Source organism: Colossoma macropomum, unplaced genomic scaffold (assembly GCF_904425465.1).
Source record: "Colossoma macropomum unplaced genomic scaffold, Colossoma_macropomum, whole genome shotgun sequence".
In the NCBI taxonomy this organism is placed as follows: Eukaryota; Metazoa; Chordata; class Actinopteri; order Characiformes; family Serrasalmidae; genus Colossoma; species Colossoma macropomum.
The window spans coordinates 33,264,815-33,291,806 of record NW_023494789.1 but is presented as its reverse complement, the minus strand read 5'-3'; the positions used below and the strand labels follow the sequence as shown (position 1 = coordinate 33,291,806).

The window sequence follows — 26,992 nt, the reverse complement described above, 5'->3', positions numbered from 1 at the left end:
GGGTCCAGCTCCCAAACCTCCTGGATTTATACACCAGCCGCTGCCTGAGGAAGACCAGGAGATATAGATTCTAAAAGACTCCATCCACCCAAGCCACTGTTTGTTCTCACAGTTGCCGGGCAGGAGAAGGTACAGAGGCATCAGAAGTCCAGAACCAGCTGGTTCCGAGACACTTTCCCCTGGGCCATCAGGCTGCTGAACGGCCACTAGTATTGGTGTATCGGTCTATGGGCCAGTCACTACACTTCTGAATCATCATCATCATGATCTCCATAAACAATCCACACCGTATCCACACCTCAAACAGACTCACTCTGATTTCTTACTGTAACTTCTATCTAGCAATTTTATACCTGCACATATAGATTGATATCTTGTACATCTTCTATTCATATCTTTGTAAGGGCTCAGCCTGCGCTGCTGGCCGCCAGCAGAGGGAGATGGCGACGAGGCGCCACAAGTTCAGGGAACTCCAATTCCCAGAAGCCCTCAGGCTGATTAGGCCCAACCTGGCACACCTGTGGACTCCTCTACTTAAGGCTATCGCAAACAGCAGCCCTTTTGTCACACATTTGTAGAGGGGTGACCAGTATGGTACTTAGCCCAGGTGGGTATTTAAACAAAATGAAAAGGAAAGGAAGAAAACAAAAAAGAAAAGAGGGCTGGAAAAATGAGAGAAACTGCCCCAAAACTACTGAAAAGCCAAAAAGAAGGTTTGAACAAGAAATGGGTTCAAGCCCTACAAAATGTGTTTGCTCCACAAAGAGCATTTATATGAAATATAAAATATTGTTTCTTATATACTTTTTGTATGTTTAAGTATTACAAGAGGGCTACGCACCTAAGATTTTCACTTTGGCCTTTATAACACTCAGTTGAACACATCTGATACTAGAAATGCTGACCTGTCTGACTGATACTACACACCCCAGTCATGTGATGTATGACTTGCTGGAATCTAAAATTAGTGTGTAGGTAGTAATATACCTAATAAACAGCTAACTCTATGTACTTTGGTATAGGGGGTTCCAAGCAGTGTGTGAGTGTGGTCATGTCAGTATGCAAGTCAGTAGTAAACAACAGGTGCTTTAGGTGAAGAAGTACATGTGCTCCTCCTTCTCCTTGTCTGCGATGTCATCATGCTGGTTGTTCTGGAGTTTGCGAATAGGAGGCTGAGAGCGAGGCATCAGCTTCCTACCAGTCTGCAGGAATATAGGACACGAAAATGATTCAGTTTTTTAAACAGTATTTAACTCATATTGACTGACATATCTTTATGATTCTGTGTGTCAGCATTTATCCCTCAGACTGACCGTTTTCTTGATCTCGGCCTGAGCTCTCTCCATAGCTTTCTTCATTCTCTCTTCCTGGTGTTGCTTCTGCAGATAGATCTTCTCATCCCGCAATCTACAGGAACACAACATAAAGAACTAGTGTTTTGTGAGTGATAGACAAAGACAAGTGGTCAGAGACAAATTATAGTCTCAATTTCCAAGCCTCAAATTATCATAAATCGCAGTCAATCTTTGGAAAAGTGATAAATTATTTGATTATTTTCATGTTTCTGGTGAGAGATTGATTATTCAGCATTGTTGTAAACTATCATGGTAATAAAGTCAAATTCAAACCCATGTCAAGCACAATGTAGGCTTCTGTAATGTCCCTTGTAAATGTATTCATTTCCTTGAAAAGAAAAGTAGAAAAGTTTTGGAATTCTGTCTTTGAAAAGATGTGAGAACTCAGCTGATCAGACCTGACTCTCCTCTCTTTCTCTTTGGCTTTCTCAGCAATGGCAAGCCGGTCACTAGGAATCATCTCCACATTTTCCAGCAGCTCTCCCAGCCGGCCCTCAATGGCTGTCAGCATCTGCAAGGTACTCAGGTTGGCCTCACTGTCTCCTACACAGCTCCGATACACCTCCTCCACCTTCCGGCTCAGAGTGTTCAGAGTGTCATCCTGAGAGGGGGAGAGGGGGACGGATGAGGTGTGGAGGAGGATCAGACAGGGATGCACAGTGAAAGAAAAAGAAGAGGGAGTATTAAAAAAAGCATATTAAGAAAAAGTCTCAGATATGACCAGAGATGTGTCAGAGTGAAGTGGCATCAACAAAGTTATTATTTTAGCTCCTACCACAGCAAACTGGAGATAATGAATATAAGCTTAAAGTGCAGCTTTAATGCGAGGGTATTGTCATACAGCCCCTCATTTTTAGGGGCTCAAAAGCAATTGGATAAACTAACAATCATAAATGAAATTATTTTTAATATTCAGTTATAAATCCTTTGCAGTCAATGACTGCCTGAAGTGTGGAATCCCTCAACGTCACCAGATGGTGTGTTTCTTCTCTGGTGTTGCTCTGCCAGGTCTTTACTGCAGCTGTTAACAGTTCCTGTTTGTTCTCAGGGGTTTTCCCTTTAGTTTTGTCTTCACTAAGTGAAATGCATGCTCGATTAGATTGAGATCAGGGGACCGACCATTGCAAAATTCCACCTCTACTGATGTAAATTTCCTCAAATTAGAGGTGAAAGTTTGCACTTTTAGCTCATATTCATTATTTAAGTTCAACTCCAGTCTGCTGTGTTAGACAGCTAAAAAAAACAAAAATGTTGTTGAAGTCTAAATATTTATGCACCTGACTAAGTCCTATTTGAGAATTAGTACTAAGAGAACACAAACTGTGAAAAAGATGTGTCGTGTAGAGAGCAAGGAGGCTGGACATACTTGTGAGCACACTTTAATGAACAAAACAGACTAGTAGAAACATTGAACACGAAATAACAAACTACTAAGCTTAACAAAAACATTGAGCAAACCAAACATGAGCTAGTCACTCAGCAACTACATCTAACAAATGAACACTGATTGAAACAAAGAGCTTGATAAAGGCAGAGGAGACCGTGACAATACGGCAGTGAAGAATGACACTTGCACTCTCAGTGGCTTATTTTTAATAAATGTTTATTTATTCTAAACTAATAAAGCACACTTGAACTTTTCCTGAATATCCCTATGAAGCATAAGCAGGATTTTTATCTTTTATCTTTTATCTCTTACCTCCTCTGCTTTATACTGTCCAAAGTTGAAGAGTCTGGCTTTGAGCTCTAGTTCTGCGGTTCTCTCTTTCTCTCTCTGAATGGTCTCTGTCATAACGTCAATCTGCCGCTTCAGCTGGTCTGCTTCATGCTCCCTGTGTGTACACGTTCATAAACACATCAACCCATATTACCGTTAAACAGGCCTATCCTCAGAATAGAATTTGTGGTTCTAGAGTACATCTGCACTGCAGTTAGTATTGTTCTTGTTCTAGCACCCTTATTTTAAACTCAGGAACAGCTCTGTTAACTAGCTGACGAGCTCAGTCTGGTGTGTTGGCTTCAGGGAAAATGCATTGTAGGGGTCATTCATAAAATGTACTTGAATTTCATACTAAACCTGTTCTTGAGAAACATCTCAGCAAATGATATGTAAAAAATGAATGTACTGGACGCAATACAATGGACTCATACAATCGACTATGAACAATGGTCAGTGAAAGGTGCTGAATAAGGGGTGCTAAATATGTTTCTCTTTTACTGCTCACATGTTCTTGCGAGTCTGTTCCATGGTCTGTCTGAACTCCTCCAGGCCCTCCTCAGTCTCCTGCAAGTTCTGGATCAATGAGAGATTCTGCTCCTCCAGCTCACTCAGCAGGTCCAGCAGCTGCTGAGGCTCTGTGAAGTACAGCTCCGGCTCCTCCTGCAGGGGGCGCAGGTTGTAATTTAATAACAGTTAATTATCAACATGTTCCAAGTCCTAAGCCTAAATGAACATTCTATAACTGTTTGTGTATCTCTCACAGAATGCAGAGGAAATTCCATTTTTGCAATTTCAAGGTGTTATCTTTTGTAGATGTGACTTGAAGACACTCAAATGACAAAGAACTGGAAGCAGCGTTTCTGACGGAAAGGAAACTGTGATTGACCTAAAACATCAGTGTCAAAAAATTGTGCTAAAAAGGGCCACCGGTTGATTCATACTGACCTCATATTCTGAGCTGTCTGTTTCAGATGCAGAACTCCTACAAGCAACCAAACAGAAACAAAAAGCTCTTAGTTAAGCTCATTTGCACATTGTGTTGGAAATCGTGTGTGTGTGTGTTTATGTATTCTACGTACATTTTTCCACTCTGAGGAGTCGACTTCACACTGTGTCTGGATGGAGCTCTGCCCTCACGGGGGGGCAGCTCTCGAGATCCGACAGAGCTCCTCTTCTCCCTGCCTGTGTGTAAGAATGGAGCTTTAGACTGACATATCAAAAGTCAACCTGGAATCAAAATTGATCAATTTAATCATGTTGGCTCATTTCCCTAGTCAAATGAAGCATAATTTATCAAATCATTAATTTAAAAGACAAAAATTGGTAAAAAACCTAAAACATATTCTGAATTTTCAGTATTACCATGCATGAGTGGACAAAGAAAAATAATATTAACCGATAATTTGCTTCACCTGCCCCTCTTAGACCTTTCTTGATAATGCCTTTTTGGTTGGGAAACATGTGACCGTCCAGAAGGAAAATGTGTTATGACTTATAATTCATTGATTGAGATCTTGTGGCTGAAAATCCCTTGTAGTGAAATCGGTTAGACAAGCATCAAAAACATAAGGTAAAGATAACATACTAAAAGAAATTTCACATTGTGATATGCACATCTTGACTAAAGCTACACTGTATCAAAATACCAAATAAAAATAATCCACTCACACTGCACAATGTATCATTTGATGGTTATTGTCACAATATTGGCCTGTGCAATTCTAGCGTAGCTGTATGCTGTAATATGCAAATCTTAGGTTTTCCAGGTGAATGTTTTGTATGTGCCCTGATTCAAAGCAGTGATTTCACATGACCTAAGATTTGTAAATAATGTATTTCTTATATCATGTCACAGTAAGTAATACCACCGTACGATACCACTATACTTTTAATATATAGCTAGTAAGGATGCCCCTGTTCAGTGTTTTCCCCCTGATCCAATTTAAGTGCTACTGAGTAAACAGCCAATTATTACTACTGTGCAATTGCTTCATTTTCAGTATGTTAATATTGTGGCACTGTTTTGGGCTGTTTTTTTGGCCTTCTTTTTTATTACAATTTTATAGTGTGTTTTATTATTGTTCGTGATCCAATTAGATTGATTGATCTGATGGTTAAGATAATTTTTTTTAAATATTGCAGTAAAATTACATTTTCATTTAAATATGTGCATAGTAGTGCATGAACATTAGGACAGCAGATATTACATGTTTTCACTTTCCACATGAAAATAGTTCCACGCTGCAGAGATTTAGTCTACTTTCTAAACTTCTGAAACCATGCCTCACTGCTGCAGTTTGTGGACAATATCCATTTATGGCACCTGTACAATTTGCCATAAACAGAGCACGGTTACACTATTTTGAATGGTCCTTTGTAGATGATTAATAAACTCTTAACAGATTATCAGTAACACATTGACAACATATCAGTGAAGTAGCGGAAGTGAAGCATCTGAATACACTGAAGTAAATATCTTGAAGATGTACTGTTGATACATTACTTACATTAAGCAGATGTATTGTTAATATGTTACTTCCATTACGCAAAACCTAACCCTGGCCATAATCCTAACCCTAACCTCAACCGAAAACCTAGTCCTAATCCTCATATGTTTTTGACATGTTACTGAGAGTCAAAAACATATGATCATATATCAAATATGATATTTGTCCACACAGCTCTAGTCTAAAGGATTCTCCATAGTGAATACGTACGTCTGTCAGACTGGGGGGTCTTTTTCCCTCTGTCCGTCTCTCTGCTCTTCACCTCACTCTCTCTCTTTTCGTTGGCAGACGTGGGCTTAGGAGAGCGTCTGTTCTTCTCTCTCTGTTTCTCCTGCCACTCCGCAGGAGAAAGCTTGAACAGAAAGTCTTTATAGAGCTTGTACTCCTGCAGAGTGTCCTCATACTTAGAGATGTCACTGAGTGAAAGAGGGAAGAATGAATGACCATTTGAACTGAATGACCCTTTGAGTAGTACCATCTGAATAGGAACTGAAGGAGCACTTCACTCAAAAATGCAAATGTGGCAAATAAAGAGTAAAAGAAGGCTAGTGTATTCTCGCTTGTACAATGCTAACTTGCTTTCATTTCTTATTAGACACTTTCCAGAGAGATACTACTGTAACAGGTAAATTAGCGAAATGTAAAATGAGTAAAAATAATAATGCCTTTCTATTGTGTATTTTAAATAGTCATTTCATACATTGCTTCACTTCATATAATGTCTTTGAGTAGACAGGACCTGACCGATGTAAAATTCTGTCGGCGATACTGATTTTAGGGAGATAAAAATTCCAATAACGGTTAATATCTGCTGATATAGTTTAATATGGTCAGACTCCCTCCCTCCCTCTCTCTCTCTCTCTCTCTCTCTCTCTATATATATATATATATATATATAAATATATAAATGGAATGGACTTTGACATATATGGAATGAACATTCATATATACTGAATGAACTTTGATATATACGGAATGAACATATATATTGAATGAAAGTCACTGTTGAAGGGTTGAGGATGGCCAACAAAAACTGTGCATCAATAAATGGGTATTAACAAACTCCAGGTGGAGCTTAAAGGATGGGAATTCTGATAAAGTGACCAGTATGCATACACAGTGATCCCTTGGACAGAGTGATCTGAGAGTGGCTGATATATGATGTGAAGCTACAGTTGGGTGGGACTTCAATATGTACAGAATTTGAAATGGTGCAGAGGAAGAGTCAGATGAGGCCATAATTTCTGTTTGAAAAGTGCTCTTTTATTGAGAGCAAGGGAAAACAATGCCACTTGAAAAGCAACTGAAATTGAGGTAGGTCACTCCTAGCCCTACTCTTTCTTCTGATGGTTACAAAACACAAACACACTCTAACTAACCCTGAGCTGGGCACAAAATAACACAATAAACACGTACACACACTGTAACTGAAGAAAAACAACACAACAACATTAAATAACAATGTAAATAGTCTGTTTAGCAGGTGGGGGAGGGCCAAGGCTACAACACATACAATCTCAAAAGTCTATCTCTGTCTGAACAAAACATTTTATAAATTATATTATTAATTTTTTATCTTAATGTTCAATCCATATATATCAAAATTCATTCCATATATATCAATGTTCATTATATATATATATATATACAGTCATTAATTAATTTTTATATGACCATTTAATTTCTCTTTATTACTTAGTATTAAACAGGCTATTTTTGTTACTGTGGTTTATCTAAATGATTTCCTTCCTGGTTGCCCTGTCCTGTGCCAAATTCAAAAGCAGTCCAGGCTAAAACACACTTTATAACTTCAGCATGAATGGGCTAAACTGCTGTAGGCTGAATAGGTGAATATATGTAAATCAGTTAGTTTTCATGACATCACAAATACAATGAATTCAAAGCAGGCTGCTTTGCAGCTTTGTTTCCATATATGGACCATATGAACTGGGGAGCGAACAGTACATTTTGAAACTTTAACAGTGTTTCATGAAAAAAGTGAGGAAACGTTGGTTTTCCATGATATGGGCCCTTTTATATTGGATGATTTTATAAGGCAAATCACACGTGTTCATGTCAGTGGAGTATGTACCTCTTAATGGCCACCATTTTGGCAGTGATCCTCTTGATCTCAGCTACTTTCTCCAGCTTTGCTTTGGTCTCCTGCTCAGCGCTAAGTATAAGTTCACAGACATGGTCATTTACAATATTACAAATACTCAACATTCCTCACTGGTAATTTCATAAGCAGTCAATTAATGTTCACTTATGTTATTTCAGTATTTTTACCAATTTTACCTTTATGTGAAAGCAGTAAATGTATTGAATGCTGTATGGCTGTTAGTTGTGTAATTCAATATTTATTTGTATTACATTTTGATGGCCTCCACTGAGTTCTTGTCATTTTCTTTGAGAAATGAATCAAACAAGATGGTGTCATCCTCTAGCAGCTTTTCGGCTCTTATCAACTTCTTCTCTTCATGACTCGCCACCTCCTCCAGCTGCTTAATCTCTTCTCTCTTTACTGCCAGAGCATGCTGAGAACAAGAGGGAGACATTGAGAAGGAGTGTGTGTGAGTGAGTGAGAAGGAGGAAGGTTTGAGGAAAGTCAATGAAAGGCATGGGTGCAAATTTGGTCTGACAAGTGCGGAGGACCAACATTGAAAAGCTGTAGCCTACATACAACACTAGCACCACAGTAAAGCGGCAGAATTTATACTTAAAACTAGGTAAACAAAGCACACTGAGTTACAATATTCACGATATCTTTTGCTTTGCATGTCAATATTAAACCACGAAAACAATATTTTTAACAGAATTACATATGTGGATGCTTTACATTAGTCATGCAATGTCGATACAATTAAAGTGTACTAGTAAGTAGTGAAGGCTACCTGCTTCACTAAGCACTGCTGCACACTGACAGATTCTTTTTGGTGCAGCTCAGTGTGCGCAAAGTTTTCACTCTCTGTTTTAGCTTGTATGGAATGGAAATTATTTCCAGTAATATAAGCAATGTACTTTTCTCGACAACCATCCTGCTACCCCACAAAAACGTCAAAAAACTGTCGAAAGGTGTTTTTTTACTGATTTTGGACCAATGATAAAAGGATAGACATATACAAGCAAATGTATATAAGGAAACTAGCGAAACGGTGAAAGGGCAAAGCAGCCACAGAACAATCTGAGTGAATTTAAGGAATTCAAGTAGAAGGTCTGTCTTACCTCCAGATAGAACATCTCTCGTTTCTTGTCAATGAACTCACGTATGCTCTCTTTTTCAATATTACGATCTAAGACAGAACAGAAACATGTCACTGTCCATCAAACAGAATGTGTCTCCAGAAAATCATGACCAGTGTATAGATAATAAGAAGATAATGATCATGCAGTTGCTACAATGCAGAGAGAGATGACGATACAGATCTACACAAGCTACCAATACATCAAATGCTTCAACAAGTTACTTCAACAAGTTACAGCATTTAATACGAACACGAATAGCTGACTTCAGCTTCATATCACCAAAGAATTGGGGTGGACGATAATAAATAATTTAAAAGGCAAATGATGCCTTAAACGTAACTAAAGACCAGCAGTGAGTTTGCTGAACTTTACCCTCCTCTGCTATCACAGAGCAGCACTAGTAGCCTGTTAATGAAGTAATGTTGTTTTTTATTTGAGGGTCCTATTTTGTAGAGGAAGATTTCCTCCACTAACCCTTGTAACTTAGTTTCTAGGGGCAAGGTGACACTCGAAAACAAGGGGTAGGGGTAAAAATAAGAAATGGGTTTGGGCCTAAATACCCAAATGTTTTTACGCACCTGCTCATGCAAGGTTTCTTCTGAAATCAAGGGTATTAAGGGTATTAATAAGTCCCCCATTTGCTGCAGTAACAGCCCCTAAGAAGGCTTTAAACTAGATGTTTGAACATTGTTGTGGGGACAAGAGCATTAGTGAGGTCAGCTACTGATGTTGGATGTTTAGCTCTTGATTACAAATGCCACTCTATCTCATCCTTAAGGTGGCCCATCACTCCAGAGAACACAGTACCACTGCTCCACTGCCCAATGCTCTCTAGCCAACGCGTGACACTGAACATGGTGACATTAGGCTCATGTGCAGCTGCTCTAGAGCATCCCATTCTATTTGCAATGCTTTTCTATAGGGATTATGCAAGTAATGGGTGCATCTTAAAGTAGCTGAATCAATTAGAAGGGGCGTCAGGACACTTTCACATATGCTGTGTTGGTCTATGCTTTTCCCAAAATACTGTTCTTTAAAGTTGATGACTGGGAAGAAATTATGTCTTTATAGAGATGCAGATGGTATAAAAGCAGTTTTGAAGGTTGAAGATACTCTGCAGCAGATGTTAAACAGCTGGGAATGTGTACTGCATACATGCGTGTGTTTCTATGCTTTTCATCACATTCATATCGTACCTTTGATCATGACCACCTTGCATGCAGGTGTGTCTTGGAGGAGCTGGACAGTGGTGTGTGTGCGGTTTGCATTACTTTCTTCTTCCTCCTCCTCCTCCAGACCCTCTCTGAGTTTCATCCTCAGCTCAGATTGCCTGGCCCTCATTCTGCCAGTGTACGTCTTCTTCTCATGCACAGGCCGACACAACTCCTTCTGATATTCCTACATACACACACCCACACACCCACACACCCACACACACACACACAGAACAGCACATTTCACACTGTGTGTATGACACAAATGGGCACAGACCTAGACTACTGTTATTTTATTGCTTTAACAACAAGAAGTTATTAAATCGTAAATAACATACTGTAGTTTCCTTTTAACAACATCTTGTCAAGTTATCTGCCCTGAGATTTGACTGCTACTTTTTTTTAAATATGAAGCTTTCTGAATGTCAATTTTATTATAATTTTATTCTTGATGTTCCTGCAAATGATTTAAAACCTATGAAACTGCACACTACCTGCATCAAACTGCATGTACTCATTTATCAGATGCTCTTATCCAGAGCAACCTGCACCAGAAGTCTTGCCCAAGGACTCTTATTGGCATAGTGTGGTGCTTGTCTGAGCACATGGACTACCATGTGGAGGGCAGTGGTATTATTCACTTTACAAATATTACCTACCACTGCAACAAATTTGATTGCATCTTTTTAATTTACTTTTTTTAAGCAGTTAAAGTAGTAAATGTTGTGTCAATGTTGTGTCAGTAAATAGTGTGTCTAAGGATAAGCATTCTACTGAACTGGTTCAAAACAGATTTCAGACTTCAGACAAAGAGTTTTTAGAGAAATGTTTTGGTAGTGACTGTTTTGGTACTGACAATTTTAGCAAATTTTGAGCAGAACTCAAACACTAGCCAGTACATGACATGCAAACACAGCTTTGAACAGTTGTACACACATATCATAATATTTTTCAGTAAAATACAAAAAAGGTTTACTTAATTGCTGAAAATATATGTTTCATTAGTGACAGATCTTAAGGTTTTCTGACTGTTTTTCAAATTTGGGACACATTTACTTCAAAACAGTGGGATCTAACTGCTCACCATGTGGCTGTGAGGGGATGCAATGTTACTTCCTGATCTAAAATGCAAGGGTGTATCTAAAATAAGGCTCCGCCAATGGGCTAACACTCTTTGTGACAGCATTTTTTGAATTTTTTTTTTTTTATTTAAAAAATTAAACTCATGATAAATCTAAATATTCTAATCTTCACTTTAAAAGAAATACAATAATAAAAACATCTTTAAAAAAAGTACAAAAAAATGTAAGTATTATTTTCACAAGTTGAAATTTAGGGGTTAGGGTTTGGGACAGATACCTTCCAATAGAACATACCCTATACTTAATTATTTTTTATATATTTAGCTTATCGTCCGCTTGGAATTATAAGGTTCTATCTGACATTTTTGTCAAAAAATCTCCAAAGTCAAACTCTAACTTAGTTCTTTAAGGTTCTGTCTGCAAGGCAATCCGCACTTCGAACACACACAAGAGGACCAATCTGGTTCTGCTTCTTTGTCATGCCACCGCTCTGCTCAGTGACTGCAGGAAATGTTTATAAAACTTTATGAAACATGAAAACATGTTACTGAAACTCTGCTCTTCTTGTAGTTCTTTAAAATGTCTTACTGTCTAAAATGGTATAAATATTAAGACTTGAAGGTAATTAATTAGTAAACATTTGATTTAATTACAAATACAACATTAACATGAATTTCATTCATTCATCTATCTTTTTTTCTTCTTTCTCCCAAAATAAGACATGTTGGCTCATTAGAGTCACATTTCTGATATAAAACAAAACCTCACACTGCCTTTACACTGACCTGCTACACTTACCTGCTGGGACAGTTTATTACAGTAGCTGGTTGCTGTCTGACCTAAAGGGAGCTTAAACTAATGGTTCCTACCTAAAACTAACCTCTGCACCTTTAGAATACATTTAGGGTTTTTGTCATTTTCATGTATGACACAGACTTGTTCCACATATCAGTTCTGCTATTTCGAATGCAAAATTTTTGGAGCTCAATATCTCAAAACTGGTCAGAATGCAGATGGAACCATATAATTCCAAGAGACGTTACTACCAAGGGGATGTAATTACTAATTAACCGTTCCCTTTGAGTTATAAGGTTCTATCTCATGGCTGGTTACCTGGCTAGCGTGGTAGCTAACAATGAATATAAAACTCCTCAGCAAGGTCTAAAATGTTAAACACTTACCTTGCCTGTAATTTGTACTGTTGTCCTTCATGAGAACATCAATGAAATCCTCCATCTTGAAGTTTCTCTTAAACTTGTGACATTTTCCTCATATTTGACTCCTGCACTCCTTTCTCAGTGGTCACTGAGCAACGCAGTGACATGATAAAGTAGGGGGGACAAACTCCCTATTTGATACCCTTGATTTCCGAAGAGCAAAGTTTGGTACAAAGTTTGTTAAGCAGTTTAGTTAGGCAAGATACTGCTGTTCGTATTCGGACATGTGCTTCATAGGAGGATAAAGCCACTTCATTCAAATCGAGTGCACTAATTGGTCCACTGGTGTGTATTCAAAGTGCTGATTGGCTCGCAGATAGAACCTTATAGAACTAAGTGAGTGGAGATTTTGTTTTCTAGATAAAGAGTCCAAAAATGCATACAACTCAAAAAACACCTCACATAATGTTAAGAATTTGTCACAGAATGAGAACATGTGAATAACTCAATTTTGACGAAAATGTCAGATAGAACCTTATAATTCCAGGGGGACATAATGCCTTGAGTTTAACCAGATCATAAAATAAGTTTGAACTGCTTGGCTAAAATAGTCCATTTTTTTTTTCACTCTTGATTGAACTTGACATGCAGAATGCTGAAGAGGGAATTTTGTGATGAACAAAGCTCTTAAGAGACACACTGTGCTGAAATCTGTGTCTTTAGCCATCAATAATAGGTAAAGAGTTTTTAGAAGTTTAAACAGTCTCAGCGGATATGGAATTATGACATCTGAGAAGTGTTTTTCAGAGGCTAGCATGAAATCTTGAAATGGAAACATTATCCAAACCAAAGAGGTTCCAGGGGGTTGTTTTTTGTAATTCTTCTTGTTCATGCCAATCCTGTGCTTTTTTACAGCCTTATATTTTATAAGCTTGTTACTCTTTATGGCATCCACCTGTGCTGACACTTATAAAGCTATAGGAACTGTGACATTTATCTGTGATCCCTCACTCTAATAAATATTTGCATGTAATTAATTTTTGCAAGCATCTCAGCAATTTAAATAAGATTGCTGTTTGACTTGCAGCCCCATATAAAGCTGCAGTTAATTAAATGATTGATTACATTGTTGAGTTATAGAGCAGCAGCACAGCTGCACGGCAATAATGAGAATAATAATGGTGTGTTTTCTGCTAGAGGCCATCAGCAGTTAGCAGGCTGAGATCTGGGCTGTAACATTCACATTAAACTTGGCTTTAGTTTATGTTGTTAATATAACCTAAAGTACAGAATTACTGGAAGACATAAGACAAGTCGGTTTAAGAACCCCGGCACTCTCGCTCGAGTAGACAACTCACCGCTAAGTTATATTAAAGCTTGACTGAAAATAGCTTGTTGCCTTGTAGGCCACATACTTGTTTCCTCCGAGCTTTTTCTGCGTTCCTCATGAGAAAGATGCTGTTGTCTTTGGGCATTTTAAACGGGTTTGGTTCTGTCCTGGTCCCATCACGGCTATCCTCTACACAAATAGATAGACAATACATACACATACTGAAATATTGCTTCCATGAACTGCGAAAATAAGTTACTATAAATTTCACAATCAAATACCGTATTAATGCTGGTAGTGTTTTACATCTAAAAGCCAAAACATAGGCCATAGACAAGCAATATGCAACAAATTGCTTGTACTGTGTGGTCAACCGGAGGACAATACATCAGAGTTAAGGTCATAATTAACAGCCATCATAAAGAAGGCATAGTGAGACGTGGCATGTGATTTGTCTTCAGACATTAACTATGCTAACAACTGTGCAAAGTGTTGTATAGGCCAAGCTAGTAGCCTCCCAGAGAGCTACTGTTTATGTTCTATGTTTATTCTTGCTGTATATTAAATTTAGTGGGCAGACCCAGGACAGAAGCACTTACTCTGCACTGAAGATACTGATGACAGCATCCTGCAAGACAGACAAAAATAGAAATGGATTAAGTATCAGCATATGCCACTCAGAGCCTCCAAAAGACATCAAGCAACCTGCAGCATAAATAAATACAGCCTATCGGTCACATCGGAGATGCATCTGAGTGCCTCCACTGGTCCAGCAAGAGAAACCCTGAAGAAATACACTATATACCCAAAAATCCATACAAACCCATTCTATTTTGTGAATTCAGCTACGTTAAGGTGAACCCATTCCTGACACAGGTGTTCATTTTTGCACACACAGCTTGTATAATCTGCCACTGGAGGGCTGGATTACCAATTACCAAGTTTTGTTGATGTCTCAGAGCAAAGAAACCAACAAATTGTGCTCGACTCAGGCCCTCAGGTCCTCAGGTCCTCAGCCCTGGCCTAAAGTCACTACGCCCAGTGCCAAGCACTGGCTAGAGGGATATAAACGTTCCCCAGCATGAGTCTGTGGAGCAGTGGAACTGCATTCTTTGGAGAGACTGAGCACCATTTAAAACCTTCGGGATGATCTGGAATTGGAATCATCCAACATCAGAACCTGACCTCACTAATGCTCTTGTAGCTGAATGCAATCAAATCCTCACAGTCTAGTGTGAATGCTCCACAGAAGAGTAGAGGCTGTTACTGTAGCAAAGGGGGACAAACTCCCTATTGATATCCTTGATTTCAGAAGAGCAAAGTTTGGTACTAATAAGCAGTTTAGTTAGGCGAGATACTGCTGTCCGTATTCGGACATGTGCTTCATAGAAGGGCAAAGTCGCTTTATTCAAATCTCGAGCACAATTTTAAGTGGCTAGTCAGGCTCATGGAGAACCTGAAAAGAAGATGTTGTTTACCAAAATCATCGAGTCACAGTGCTGTAGCAGGAACCTGGTGCAACACAGTGAGGAAAGAAATGCAAACTCTTTATTTAGAGAGTATTTCTAGTATCAAGATTTTAAGAATAAGGATAATAAATTAGGATGTAAGCTTACCTGAAGCAAAAACCATGAATCACTGATATGAGGGAAAAGAGGGCTTTTCGTAAACGAGTTCTGAGAAAACTCGAGGCTTCAGAATCCCCTAAAGGCCCGTTCTAGAATTCAGTAATGAAGCGGTTTCCGCGTTTGCGTTCTGTTACCATGCCGACATTAATTTACGTGTTATCTCTCTCTCTGAACAGCAGGTGGCACTGCAGCACAACATACAGAGCAGTCCTGTGAAGACTAGAGACTCCAGTCAGTTTCATTTAATGCTGTAATGTGGCGGTGGCGTTGATGGACTTTATCCATTGTTAAACCATGGCTTATCCATCCATTCATTCATCCATCCATCCATTATAGGTTCATACATTCACTAAAATGACTCATTTGATTATTCTGTTATCCACTCCAGTAAAATGGTGTCGCTGTTTACTGTCTTACTGCACTTGTTTTGTGATATTTCTATGTACTGATCATTTCATTCCCTGTTTATTCATATGTGTAAGCAATGATTTTCTTGTTGAACACACTAAGATGTCAAAAGGGAAAAAAAGGCTTCATCTGATTCTTTGCTGATGTCCATTCTGGCCCTGGGAGACTGATTTCTTAACTGTGGAGTTTTCTGCCAGCACTGAGGGATCTCTGTGAATGATCATAAATAACAACAGCCAAGCACAGAAGTGAGAACAGGCTGAAATGTGTTGTAACACTATGTATATTTGTACAGTTCAATTAGTGCACTGTAGGACTGTAATGATACGCTTCTCTCTCTCTCTCTCTGTCTCTCTCTCACACACACACATACACACACACACACACACACACACACACACACACACACAGGCTGTAACTCCTGCAGAAATGCATTCATAAGTCACAGACAGTTTTACCCTACACTGATTGTTATTTTGTTTGCAAGAATGAATAATTTTGATCAGGAAAAAAGTTTAATGACTTGCAATGTAAACATAATAAAAAACTATATTTAATTATATACAGACAAAATGGACATTTAAAATGAACTACATTTTCTACATAAATAAATAACAACTGGGGTGGGGGTTATTTTTTAACAATTTTCTCCCCAGTTTAGTCATATCCAGTTCCACCCACTTGTTTGGGGGAGGCCTATCACATGATACCACCAGCGCTAGGAGGGTGAAGGCAAATACATGCTTCCTCTGAGTCATGAAAAGCACCACCACATCTTTTTAAACTGCTGCTAATGCAACATCATTGGACAACTGAACGTGCTTGGAGGAGAACACAGTTCTGTTATGTCAGCTAACAAACGCCTGCGCTGGCTAGCATTGTACTGAGGCATAGGGGGAGAAGGAGGACCCACCCAGAGACTCCCAGCCATGGACAGCTGTGGCATCACCAGGGATTAAACTTGTGATCACCTGTTGATGGGACCAATGCAACACTCAGGAGCCCCGTTCCTACTTTCCTGAAGTCATCAGTGATGTCTCTATAAGATATCTTTCCATCAAAATCATGATTGAAAAAACAACTTGTTTGGCCCCTTATGGCTCAACGTCCTAAGTGATTGCTCATACTGCTTATAGCAAGAAGCAGATCTTCCCAAAGCTGCCTGCTAATCAGTGTCTTGTTATGACTGTAACTACAGCACATCAAGTTAAATTTATATGTCCATCTGCATTGCCATGTGCTTGTGCACACACACACAAGGCAGATCTTGGCTCTTGGGGTCTGTTCCCCAGTCCCCTCCTCTCATGGCACATGATGTGGAGCGAGGATTGCTCCACTGTTAGCTCTGAAAGCACTTGGCGATGATCTAGATAAAGTTGCAGCAATACTGATGTGCAAAGTGACCATTTCAAAATTTACAGTGCAGGGTCAAGGTTGACTGATGACTGAGGACCATTTCTTTTGTGGAAGAAGTTGAGGATTCTGCAGAAGTTTATAAGACCATGAGGGCTCACTGTATCTGTTAGATCATAATACAGCTGATTATTAGTGTTGTTAGTATTAAAAATATCAAAACCTGAAGAGCACACATGCATACCCATCAGAGTTTTGTCAAAAAACTTCACATGTGAAAGTAAATGATTAAGACTGTAAGCTAAACTAGCATTGTGCTTTCACCTAAAGCCTATTAGTCTTGGATCTGAGCTAAAGCTAGCAGATATCTCAGAGCAGCTCTCCCAAGTGTGTGGCCTGCATGTGTTAGTGCCAGTGGATGTCCCTGTTCTCCCTGCTAAACATTAATCAGGCCTTGTTCAGAGGCTATCGTCTAAACGCTTTACTCTGCAAACAGTTTGCTCGCTGCCAGGATAAGCAGCCAGGAGTGGCAAACAAGAGCCATTTATGAGGGTCAACATCCACAACGATGACAGATAGGTGTCTTTTTAGACGTCAGGTGAAAGAACTTGTTTTTCTCCATGCTCAGATAAGCATGTTCTTGGTTTGCTTTTGGAGCATAACAAAAAATCTAGCAAAACAGAGGGTGAGTGTTGTTTGTTTGTGACGCGCAGGCTTATTTCAGGCCTAATGCGCATGTATTTCACACATTGCCATCCCTTTAACACTTGTTAGACTTCTCGCGTGTCCATATTTCATTTCATGCAAATGCTAGCCTTGTAGGTGGATTACCGTTATAGTCTTCTGCGAATATCTATAATAAGCTAAAATAGCAGGGAATAAGAATGATGGATGTGTCCAGGAATAGTGCCCATTCTGGGAAGCTCTGTGTGTGTGTGTTTCTTTGGCTAGTTCTTACACAGACAGCAAAACATCCCACAAAAGGCTTGTGTTAATTGATGTGTTTATCTTCGAGATGGTGTGGGCTGAAATGAGATGGCTTTGTTTACAGCTTATGATGAGACAGGTTTGTTCGCATTTGTTTCGAAGCAGATGAATCATGCAGCTGAAGTGTTTGTTAATGTTTTTCACGTGTGATTATTCAGTTAACTGATACGCTGTGTGATGAACCTCCAACAAGGTTTTTACCTTCTTTGTACACAGATTTTGACGCTGGGTTTGACAAGCATCTCAGCATACTTGAGGAGAGGGTCCATCATTGCATTCAGCAACACGACCATAAAGTTGCTGGTGAGTCACTTAATGACAAGGGAGAGAGAATGACTGTGCCATCTTTCACTCAAAGTGAGAAACTGTGCAAGACCTCTGGCCACAGGCATGCTGTGAGCAAGCAAAGACATATCCAGCTAAAGCAGTTAAAGTTAAATCAGTTTTATTCCAAATATAGTCAATCAGCTAAGACAATCAGCTAAAATGTGCAGACGTTTGTTCTCTGTAGAGGATGTGAAGTTTATTTGTCCTTAGAAGATCAACAAAATATGTTCCAAACGTTTGCTTTTCTTATGTGACATTAGTCTAGATATGTTTGGCGTCTGAAGGTTGCTGCTTTAGTTTTGCTTTTAGACTAATGTAGTTAACAATTCATGGAACTGAATGACTAATTGTAGCATTGTGCAACCTGCGTCATCACACACTGGTCTCAAATGGCTTCAAATTGCTAAGTAATCTTAGGTAGACCTGCTAATGTGGTTTCTGATACTGTATGACATTGTATGGGTCATTCAATTTCAACTCATCTAGGGTATGTCCAATCACATCATGAATTCCTGTGAAAAAATTCAAGCAAAAACATCAATTTAACTCAGTTTAACTCATTTTAATGTAATGATGTAATTTTTTTTAGTTATGATTCTTTTAAATTTAGCCCATCATACTCTAAAATGCATCTCAATTATACAGTTAATATTGAAATATTAAAATGTTAAAGTAGTCTTTAATTTTTAGTTTATTTTAGTAGTAATTTTTCCTTTTTCTGTTAATCAGACACAATGGTTCTTAATGAGGAGAAAGTTTGAAGGAAATTAAGGGGATTAAGACCCCTTTGAGAAAAAAATTAGAAAAATAGATTTTGTTGGCAAGCCATGTTGAACCCATGGTTTAGTTTCAGATGCTGCGTGCAAAACTGAGCAATTCTGCAAATGATGATTTGCTAGAAATGTAGGAACACTACATAATACCTAAATTTTGCAAAAACAATTTTGGGATTACAGACAGCACAATCTGACATAAAAAGTACATTCTCCAATAAATGAACCTGTTGTAACCTATTGATTTAAAGCAAAATAGTTTTCACTTACACCCAGTTAATATTCCAGCTCCGTTCAGTCACTCTGTACGTACACACACACACACACACACACACACACACACACACATTTTCTAAGCTGCTTATCCTTCTGGGTCATGGGGAAGCTGGAGCCTATCCCAGCGGTCAGTGGGCGGAAGGCAGGATACACCCTGGACAGGTCACCAGTCCATTGCCCTGCACTTAGACCCAATATATAAAAGCCTTTAAAAGGGCCTTTACAAATTCATAACTAGACAAATGATTGGAGCACAGTTTTGAAATTTTGCATGGCTGCATAAGTTGAAGTTTTTTCATGGAAACTTAAGATGTGGAAAGGCCCTGGGTTAGTTGATGTGGAATGACCATGTAATCTACAAAAATTGATAATATTCAAGCGTTACGATGGTCACTACTATTTTTGTTATGTGACATACAGTCATCCCACTCTACTACATTTGGGGTAGGGGGGTCATTTTGTGAATTTGATATTTCGGCTAGGGCCTACCTAGGGACCCACCAGACCACTGTTTTAGTTTCAGTTTGAGAATTGCATTGATATTTGCATTTCTATACCAGAGGAAAAAAGAAACCCTCAAATGATGCTTTGAAATTCATTCTTTTTTGATTTCCTAACTCATTTTCACTGTGCCATTCCCAGAGTTCCCTAATGGAGCAGTTAAGCATCTCTACTCTCAGTGCCAGTCGCTATCATCATTGCTTCACTCTGATTAAAAGCATTATGCAGCGGGTATGGGCATGTGTGCCTGTGTGTCTGTGTGTAACTGGGGCAAAGGCAATAGTCTAATCCCTGTGATAGACGGTCTGTGATTGCTGTGTTAGAGTGTGGGGCTCTCAGTGTCTGGGCACTGTAATCCCTTCACTAGCGAGACCCTCAGTGTATCACAACGTGAAGTACAGCTGTGTGCTCTGTGCATTAGAGGGTTATGGCAGGTCAAAGGAAAACTTTGGCTACTGCTCCCTCTGCCAAACAACATGGGCGTTAATACAACTCCTTACCCACTGAGTTGCCTGAAAATCCCATTCAGTCAGACATTTAGAGTGTGTTATTAATTTTAAATGATATTTTTTTATATGTGTGTAAAAGGCCGCACTGATCAGGTGTAGTTTTTTATTGTGCAGCTGACCTGACATTAGCATGGTGGCAAATACTAGCTATAACCAGGGGTGGACATGAGCCAGAAAGTCTAGCTAACTACTTTTGGGGAAACCATGCATAGTTGTTTTATTGTGTTGTAATCTGTGTGCATGCAGCAAAGTGTCTGTGGAATGCACATCAAGTTCAGCTTACAGCCCATTCGGCCAATGAGAATTTGTGCTGCAGCAGGCTCCGCCCACACAGTTGTTTTTTCCAGTAGTTTTATACAGCTGAGATGGCAATCCTAATCAGGGGTCACCACTTTCACCCACAAAAGGCCAGTGTGACTACAGGTTTTCATTCCAGTCAAGCAGAAGCACACCTGATTTCCTTAAAATCCCAGGCTCATTCCATACTAAAGCTTATTGTTCAGTGCAAGGACTTCAGTGCAAACTGGCTGAGCTATTCATAACTTATAGTAGTATGTAATACAAATTTGAGCTGGTGGTTTAAATAGTTGGTCTCAGTCTTCAAATATGTATCAGATGAATGAGATGTACTGCTTGTTTGAAATGAAAACCTGCATCCACAACAGCCCTTTGCGAATAAAACTGGTGGCCCTGCTGTGTGATCAGAGCAATCTGTGTTCATTACTGGTTTGCGATTAGCTCACAGTCATATCCATCAATCATTTTCAGCTAGCTTTCAGTTAGCAGCTGTTCTATTTCTTCTATTATTCTGTTTCTTCCAGATGCCAAACAAAGCCAGATTTCACCAGACACCACAGAGAACATCCATGCCCATGCTGCTCTGCCCTGCTGATCTGCTCACTCTGTTCAGTTGTGGGTATTTTTGTGTGCTTCACTGGGTGTGGAGGAAGCGAAAGGGCTAAATTAAAACACCCTCCCAGACAATTATGTGGATATGCTTAATTACCAGATTTCCCCAGAATAACCTTGAGATGGGACACTTTCACATCACCGAAAATGACAAAAACAAACAGTGTGTTCAAGTGCAGTTTAATGGCAGCGCAGTTTCCTGCTTGTGTTCGCTGGGCTGTGCAGGATGACCTGTGTTTACCCCTCCTGTGCAGATCGACCTATATTGACCCCTGGCGTGTTTTTGTTTCTTCTCCTGTAGTGGTAGGTTGCTACGTGGATGTTAGATCTGCTGCTAATTACAGTCTGACCCCATGCGTTGACCCCACTGACAAGTACTGTCACTAGCGCTACCCTATATAGTACAGATGCCAGATGTCATATCATGCATGTCTAAGATTCTTTTCTCTATTAGATATAGTCTAGTGTTGTACAGGTATAATAGTATCTATTCTGGATCCTTATGAATTTCTAAAGGCCTTTGAAGTGGCACATATTGCGAGCTGATCATGAGAACACTGATACAATCTACAAGACAAGCCGGTGCACTGACCCTGCATTGACAGTGGGGAGATATAGTGATGTTATTTCTCAGGTGTGACCATAGCATGCAGAGACTTTGCCCACTGGCTGATGGTACTTTTGTGTGATGAAATAGGAGGCACCAGGACTGGCATCTAGGGCATACTGAACTGAGTGAAAAGAAAATAGAAGAAAAAATATTTCTATCTGTAAGTGTAAATAGGACATCATTATCTAGTCTTTGCCTTTTAAATCTTGGCAGGGGTCAGACCATGGTCCAGTATCTCCAACAAAGGATTTAAGTGCTTATAAAAGCAGATAAACATATCTAAAAATGATCTGGCTATAGTTCATCTGCATTTAGAAATATTAGCCCTAAACTTTGAAATGATTGCTAATGACCTTGTCATGCCTGACATGTTTAGATTTGACTATCATAAAACATCCTGATGGAGGGGTACATGCAGAGCATTGTAAGGCAAAATTGTCCTCAATGAAAACCTATTTTCTTCAGATTTACCACTATTTTATCATGATCAACACTGCACATTAAAACTCAGAAGACACATGTATGTTTACTGGTGGTTTTGAATAGTGAATACAGTGGCTATATTTGCATTATAGACATTGTGACCCCTGGTTCCTATCACCACCACTGTAAAGGAATCTGAGTCTGTAAGTTTCTCTACAATTAACCATTTCAAATCAAACCACTCTGAATGACTTTGTTTACATCTCAACCACTGAATAATGCAGAAATTTTGAAACATCTGTGGAATTCCCTTTTAATTAAATGCTAATGGAACAATGGCAAAACAGTTACAATTACAACCGAATCTGCAAAAAAATGAAACAGTTCTTATAAAAAAATCGAACAAAAAGAATTACAAAGTGTGTCACATGAAGTTTATGTGTATGTCATTTCTGCTTTTTATTTATTTATTTAGGAAACAAACTAATAAATGTTTTCTGCATAAAATATTGAAACAATAAATACAAAAGTGACAAACTCAAGGGCCCCCTTGTGCTCAAACTGCTTGCAGCAAGAAACAGCCCTGGTAAGCAAAGATTTTTATGTGACCAGACCTGCAGAATTTTGGGTTAAATACCCCTGATGGCATATTAGCATTCTGTAGATTACAGCTGTTTATAGTGCTCTAGATTTTGGATCAGCATCAGTGCTCAAATCCTAGGGGGCTTTGGCGGAAGTGGTACAAACCCCCAAATCCGAGCTGCAGTCAAATGAGTGGCTTTAGCACAGCTGCTTTTTCTTCTGCAGTTGTCAGTAACCCTCGCTTGTGCAACGGGCAGATAAAGAGGGGAAGGAAAAGATGGAAACTGCCTTTTCCTCTCTCTACCCAGCATTCACGCGCACACGCACACACACACATCTCCGCAAACACACACACACACATGCAGGAGCCCCTCTGACTGACGACAGCAGAGGAGACCCGCCCACCCAGGCAAGGCAGCGGACCAATGAGAGCGCGCCATCGGGACGAGCCTTCGCAGCCTGCCTCTCATTCTCGCCTCCACAAACACTGAGGGGAGTCACGTGACCCAGATATAGTACAACCAGCGTGCCGTGTGGAGCAGGCCAGTCTGTAGCAACACGGCGCGGCGTGGCTCAAGGGCGCGTTACTCATTACGAGCACGCTTTACTCTTTCTTAACGCCGAGGAGCGCGAGCTCAATCGCGACGGACTCCTCGGATACACTCGTGCTTTTCTGGGAAACAAACAGGTAAGACGCTCGCGCTTTTCGGTTCTCCGCACATGAACTTGGCACGGTCTTGCGCGAGAGCATGGGCGTGTGCGTCCACGCTGCTCTGCTGCAGCAGCACACGCGCTGCCTGAGACGAAAACATGTTTACGTGAAATCGAGCTCGAGCCCCTTTCACGCGTTTACCTTCGCCCAGGCGCCTCGAGACGGGGCCATGAGACACACGCGCAGTTCTTACTGAATTCATATTGACAGAAATACATGTTCTGATTCAAAGACTTCTAGAGAAGGAAATGTGACGTTCCGTCGAGCTTTGGATGACAGAAAACAAATCGCCACGCGGCAGAGGGAGGACATTTTCACGCACATTTTTTACAAGCATTTGCACAGCACGAGAAAAAGGCAGTAGGCACACGATATAAACAAATTATTCGAATATGCACGTGCACATACGTGCAAAATTAAGACTCATTTAAGTGTAGTAGCTCCAGCGTTGTGAATACTTTGAATGCCATGTAGTTATTTGGTGTGTAATAACGTGTTAATTAAGTAGAGCAAAGGAAAAGATGGGCGATTAACGGTTATCGATTATAAAAACTGACCGAGACATGGCTGGAGCGTTGGTCTCGCTGACTGAAGTAAATTTATTGCTTTTTTGGTTGTCTGCGTGGCGCGCGCGGCCGTTAAATGCGCCCTGTGCGTCGCGCGCTCTTTCATGTTAATCATGTTGACAGTTTGTGAGTGGCGCGCGGAGGTTACTGTCGGTCACTGGGCGCTGGAAAATAAACTACGCTGGCCGTCGTTGAGGGGCGCGTGTGTGCAGCGTTTCAGTGATTCAACAGCTCCAGCACTGTAACCTACTGTAGAGACCGTTCATACAGATCTGTTTAGACATTAGACATCTATGCGAATGTTTGTGTAAGGAAATAACTGGAAAAATGACGTGAAACGTTCTTCAGTCTGTAAATGTTATTTAACATCACGTCATGATGAGCTTCTGTTGGTGACTTAAGTGTGTAGACCTGTTATTAATACAAAGTTAACTGCGCCTGTTATCAAGAGTCTAGAGTAGGGGTGCACAATTTTTTGTCTTGAGGGGCCAAAGTGCAATGTTTGAGGGCCAAAAAGACAAAACAGTATACAAATACTGAAGGTAGGTATGTTTTAAATCTGGGTTTTGTGGTTTGATATTATTATATAGTATATATTACTGCACCACAAAAATGGTTTATCATTCAAATGTGTCACTTTTTTTAATATTACATCAAGTTCACTTGTTTTGCCAATTGAGTCATGTGAATTCAAAGTGCCAGTTTTCAAGTGTTATACACTAATACAACATCACTATAACTATGTTATTAAATTACTCCAAAAAATCCAATTTTCAAAGGAAAATGAGGTGTTCAAATTATATAAGCTATAATATAAAAGTATATTTGTTCGTTTTTTGGGTTGCGGTGGGTTAGGGTAACTTTTTGGTGGGCCAAATCAAACGTCCTCCTAAGCCAACTTTAGGCCCACCGACCGTTGGGCAGCCCTGGTCTAGAGACACTTGACCGCAACGTTTATGTCTATTGTGGTCACCATATACTCGATATGTGATTTAATATCAGTTATTTTCAATCATGTCGACTCTTTGAAATAAGAGTGCTGAAGGCGTGTGCTCTTTAGGAACACTGTCGACATGCTGAGTTGTATATGTTACATACTTGAATATTGTGTGCCTGAGCAAAGCCCACCCTTGTGCCATGATATGACATTGTGATGTAGCTGATGAAGCTGTGTTTAATCACATGGTACTGGTAGGCCAGTTCATTGCTCTGCTGACACATTGTCTAACCAACTTAAAGACAGATGAGTAAAATGTGAGTGGATCTTTTGGGGGGTAGCATACAAATTTATGTCATCAAAATATCAAAGAATTAACATTTAGTAACTGAGAGAATGTGATGTTAAAAAGTATCTGACCTTCTTTTTACTCTCTGGGTATAGGTGCAACCTCGAAATGAACCTTCCTTGTGTAAGAAAAGCAAAAACTTGCCACTTCTTTCTTGTTTTGAGAGAGATGACGGCATGACTTCGCCATAATCTAAGGAATAACCATTGAAGCAGGAATCTACAATTCACAAAAACTGGACTAGCTCACACATCTGGATAAGAGGGTAGATCCAGGGAATGGTGGATCACTTTCTCTCGATTGAAGAGAACTTTCTGTCTTACGGCAGCATTGACCCTGCCTCACCTGTCGTGCACCATTTGTCGGACATGGTGTCAGACTTGGGGAGCTATCAGGTGATGCCTTCACCATTCTCCGAGGACGACCTCAGCGACGCATCAAGTCTGCGTTCCTGCTCCTCACCAGATTCCCAAGTCCTTGGCTCCAGCTATGGCAGCACATCCAGTGCTGAGAGCCAGGATAGCATTCTCAACTTCCTGCTGGCCCAGGCTTCATTGGGAAATGGTGGCAATGCGGGAGCGAGCACTGTAACCCCGACTACTTTGGCGAGCATTCTCTGGGACTCACGTAAGGATGATGTGAAGGAAGAGAACTTTGACTTTCCAATTTGGTCCTCGTCAAACATGGAGGCATCTGTTGAGCCTTTCCAACCAACTCTGGAGGAAATTGAGGAGTTCCTTGAAGAGAACATGAATGGAGTGGTGTCCCTCAAACATGAACCCAGAGAAGGGGGCTTCCCCTTAGGGTTGGAGCTGGAGCTTGACCTGGGGATGGCAATGGGAGTGGAAGCCATGGAAGAAGCCTCACCCAGGGTGTCAGAGACAAGCACCGCTGGGTCTCAGCATAATTCTGACCAAACTGTGCCAGTGGCTGAGCATCCACTCAGCTCTGGGTTTGCCAGTGAGACCAAAAGCATGCCAAATACCGCAGGTACTCCAGAAATAGGCACTCAGGCACAGGATATGATAAAGAAGGAGGCCCAAAGTACACCTCTGTCCACAGAGAATGGCATTAACACCAGTGTAAGCAGTGGTAATAGTGGCAGTACTGGGATGCCTGTAATTCTCCAAATCCAACCAATTCAGATCAAACAGGAGAATCAAGGACCTACTGGGTCTGCCACTCTTTCCCCAACAACTCAGACATCTCCAGCTGCAGACATCAAAATTGCTCAGTTGCTGCTGAACATCCAGGGGCAGACATTCGCACTGGTTCCTCAGTTTCTTCCCACTGCCGCCTCCTCAGCTTCAGCAGCCACTGGTCTTAATTGTGCAACTAAATTTGTGCGGATAGCCCCTGTGCCCATTGCGGCAAAGCCTGCTGGGAGTGCAGAGAATGGTGTGGCCTTGGGTGGGATCCAAGATGGACTTCTAGTTGGAGGAACTCAGAAGTTCCAGAAGAATCCAGTGGCGGATCTTATCAAAATGCACAAGTGCAACTTCCCAGGCTGTGCCAAGATGTACACCAAGAG

The 26,992-nt window shown here is 40.2% G+C and overlaps 2 protein-coding genes across 2 annotated transcripts in view; one reads left to right on the top strand and one right to left on the bottom strand.

Moving 5' to 3' along the window:
* Positions 1-826: 826 nt before the first annotated feature.
* cfap100 (cilia and flagella associated protein 100) lies at positions 827-15,326 on the bottom strand. The gene is made up of 15 exons (XM_036569589.1): positions 15,228-15,326; positions 14,211-14,239; positions 13,697-13,800; positions 10,025-10,226; positions 8,808-8,875; positions 7,956-8,119; positions 7,675-7,755; positions 5,793-5,998; positions 4,155-4,257; positions 4,021-4,057; positions 3,581-3,735; positions 3,055-3,187; positions 1,754-1,956; positions 1,314-1,407; positions 827-1,202 (listed from the first exon to the last, which is right to left on the bottom strand). The coding sequence occupies exons 2-15, from the start codon at positions 14,236-14,238 to the stop codon at positions 1,089-1,091; spliced, it is 1,692 nt and encodes a 563-aa protein (XP_036425482.1). The 5' UTR covers position 14,239; positions 15,228-15,326; the 3' UTR covers positions 827-1,088.
* An 8,078-nt stretch (positions 15,327-23,404) lies between these two features.
* LOC118808395 (Krueppel-like factor 15) overlaps positions 23,405-26,992 on the top strand; it is a 12,281-nt gene continuing 8,693 nt past the window's right edge. Inside the window, exons 1-2 of the mRNA XM_036571033.1 lie at positions 23,405-23,585; positions 25,557-26,992. The exon at positions 25,557-26,992 is cut by the window's right edge and continues 78 nt beyond it. Of these exons, the coding sequence (XP_036426926.1) occupies positions 25,740-26,992 (1,253 nt within the window). The 5' untranslated portion in view covers positions 23,405-23,585; positions 25,557-25,739. The remainder of the gene's footprint in view (positions 23,586-25,556) is intronic.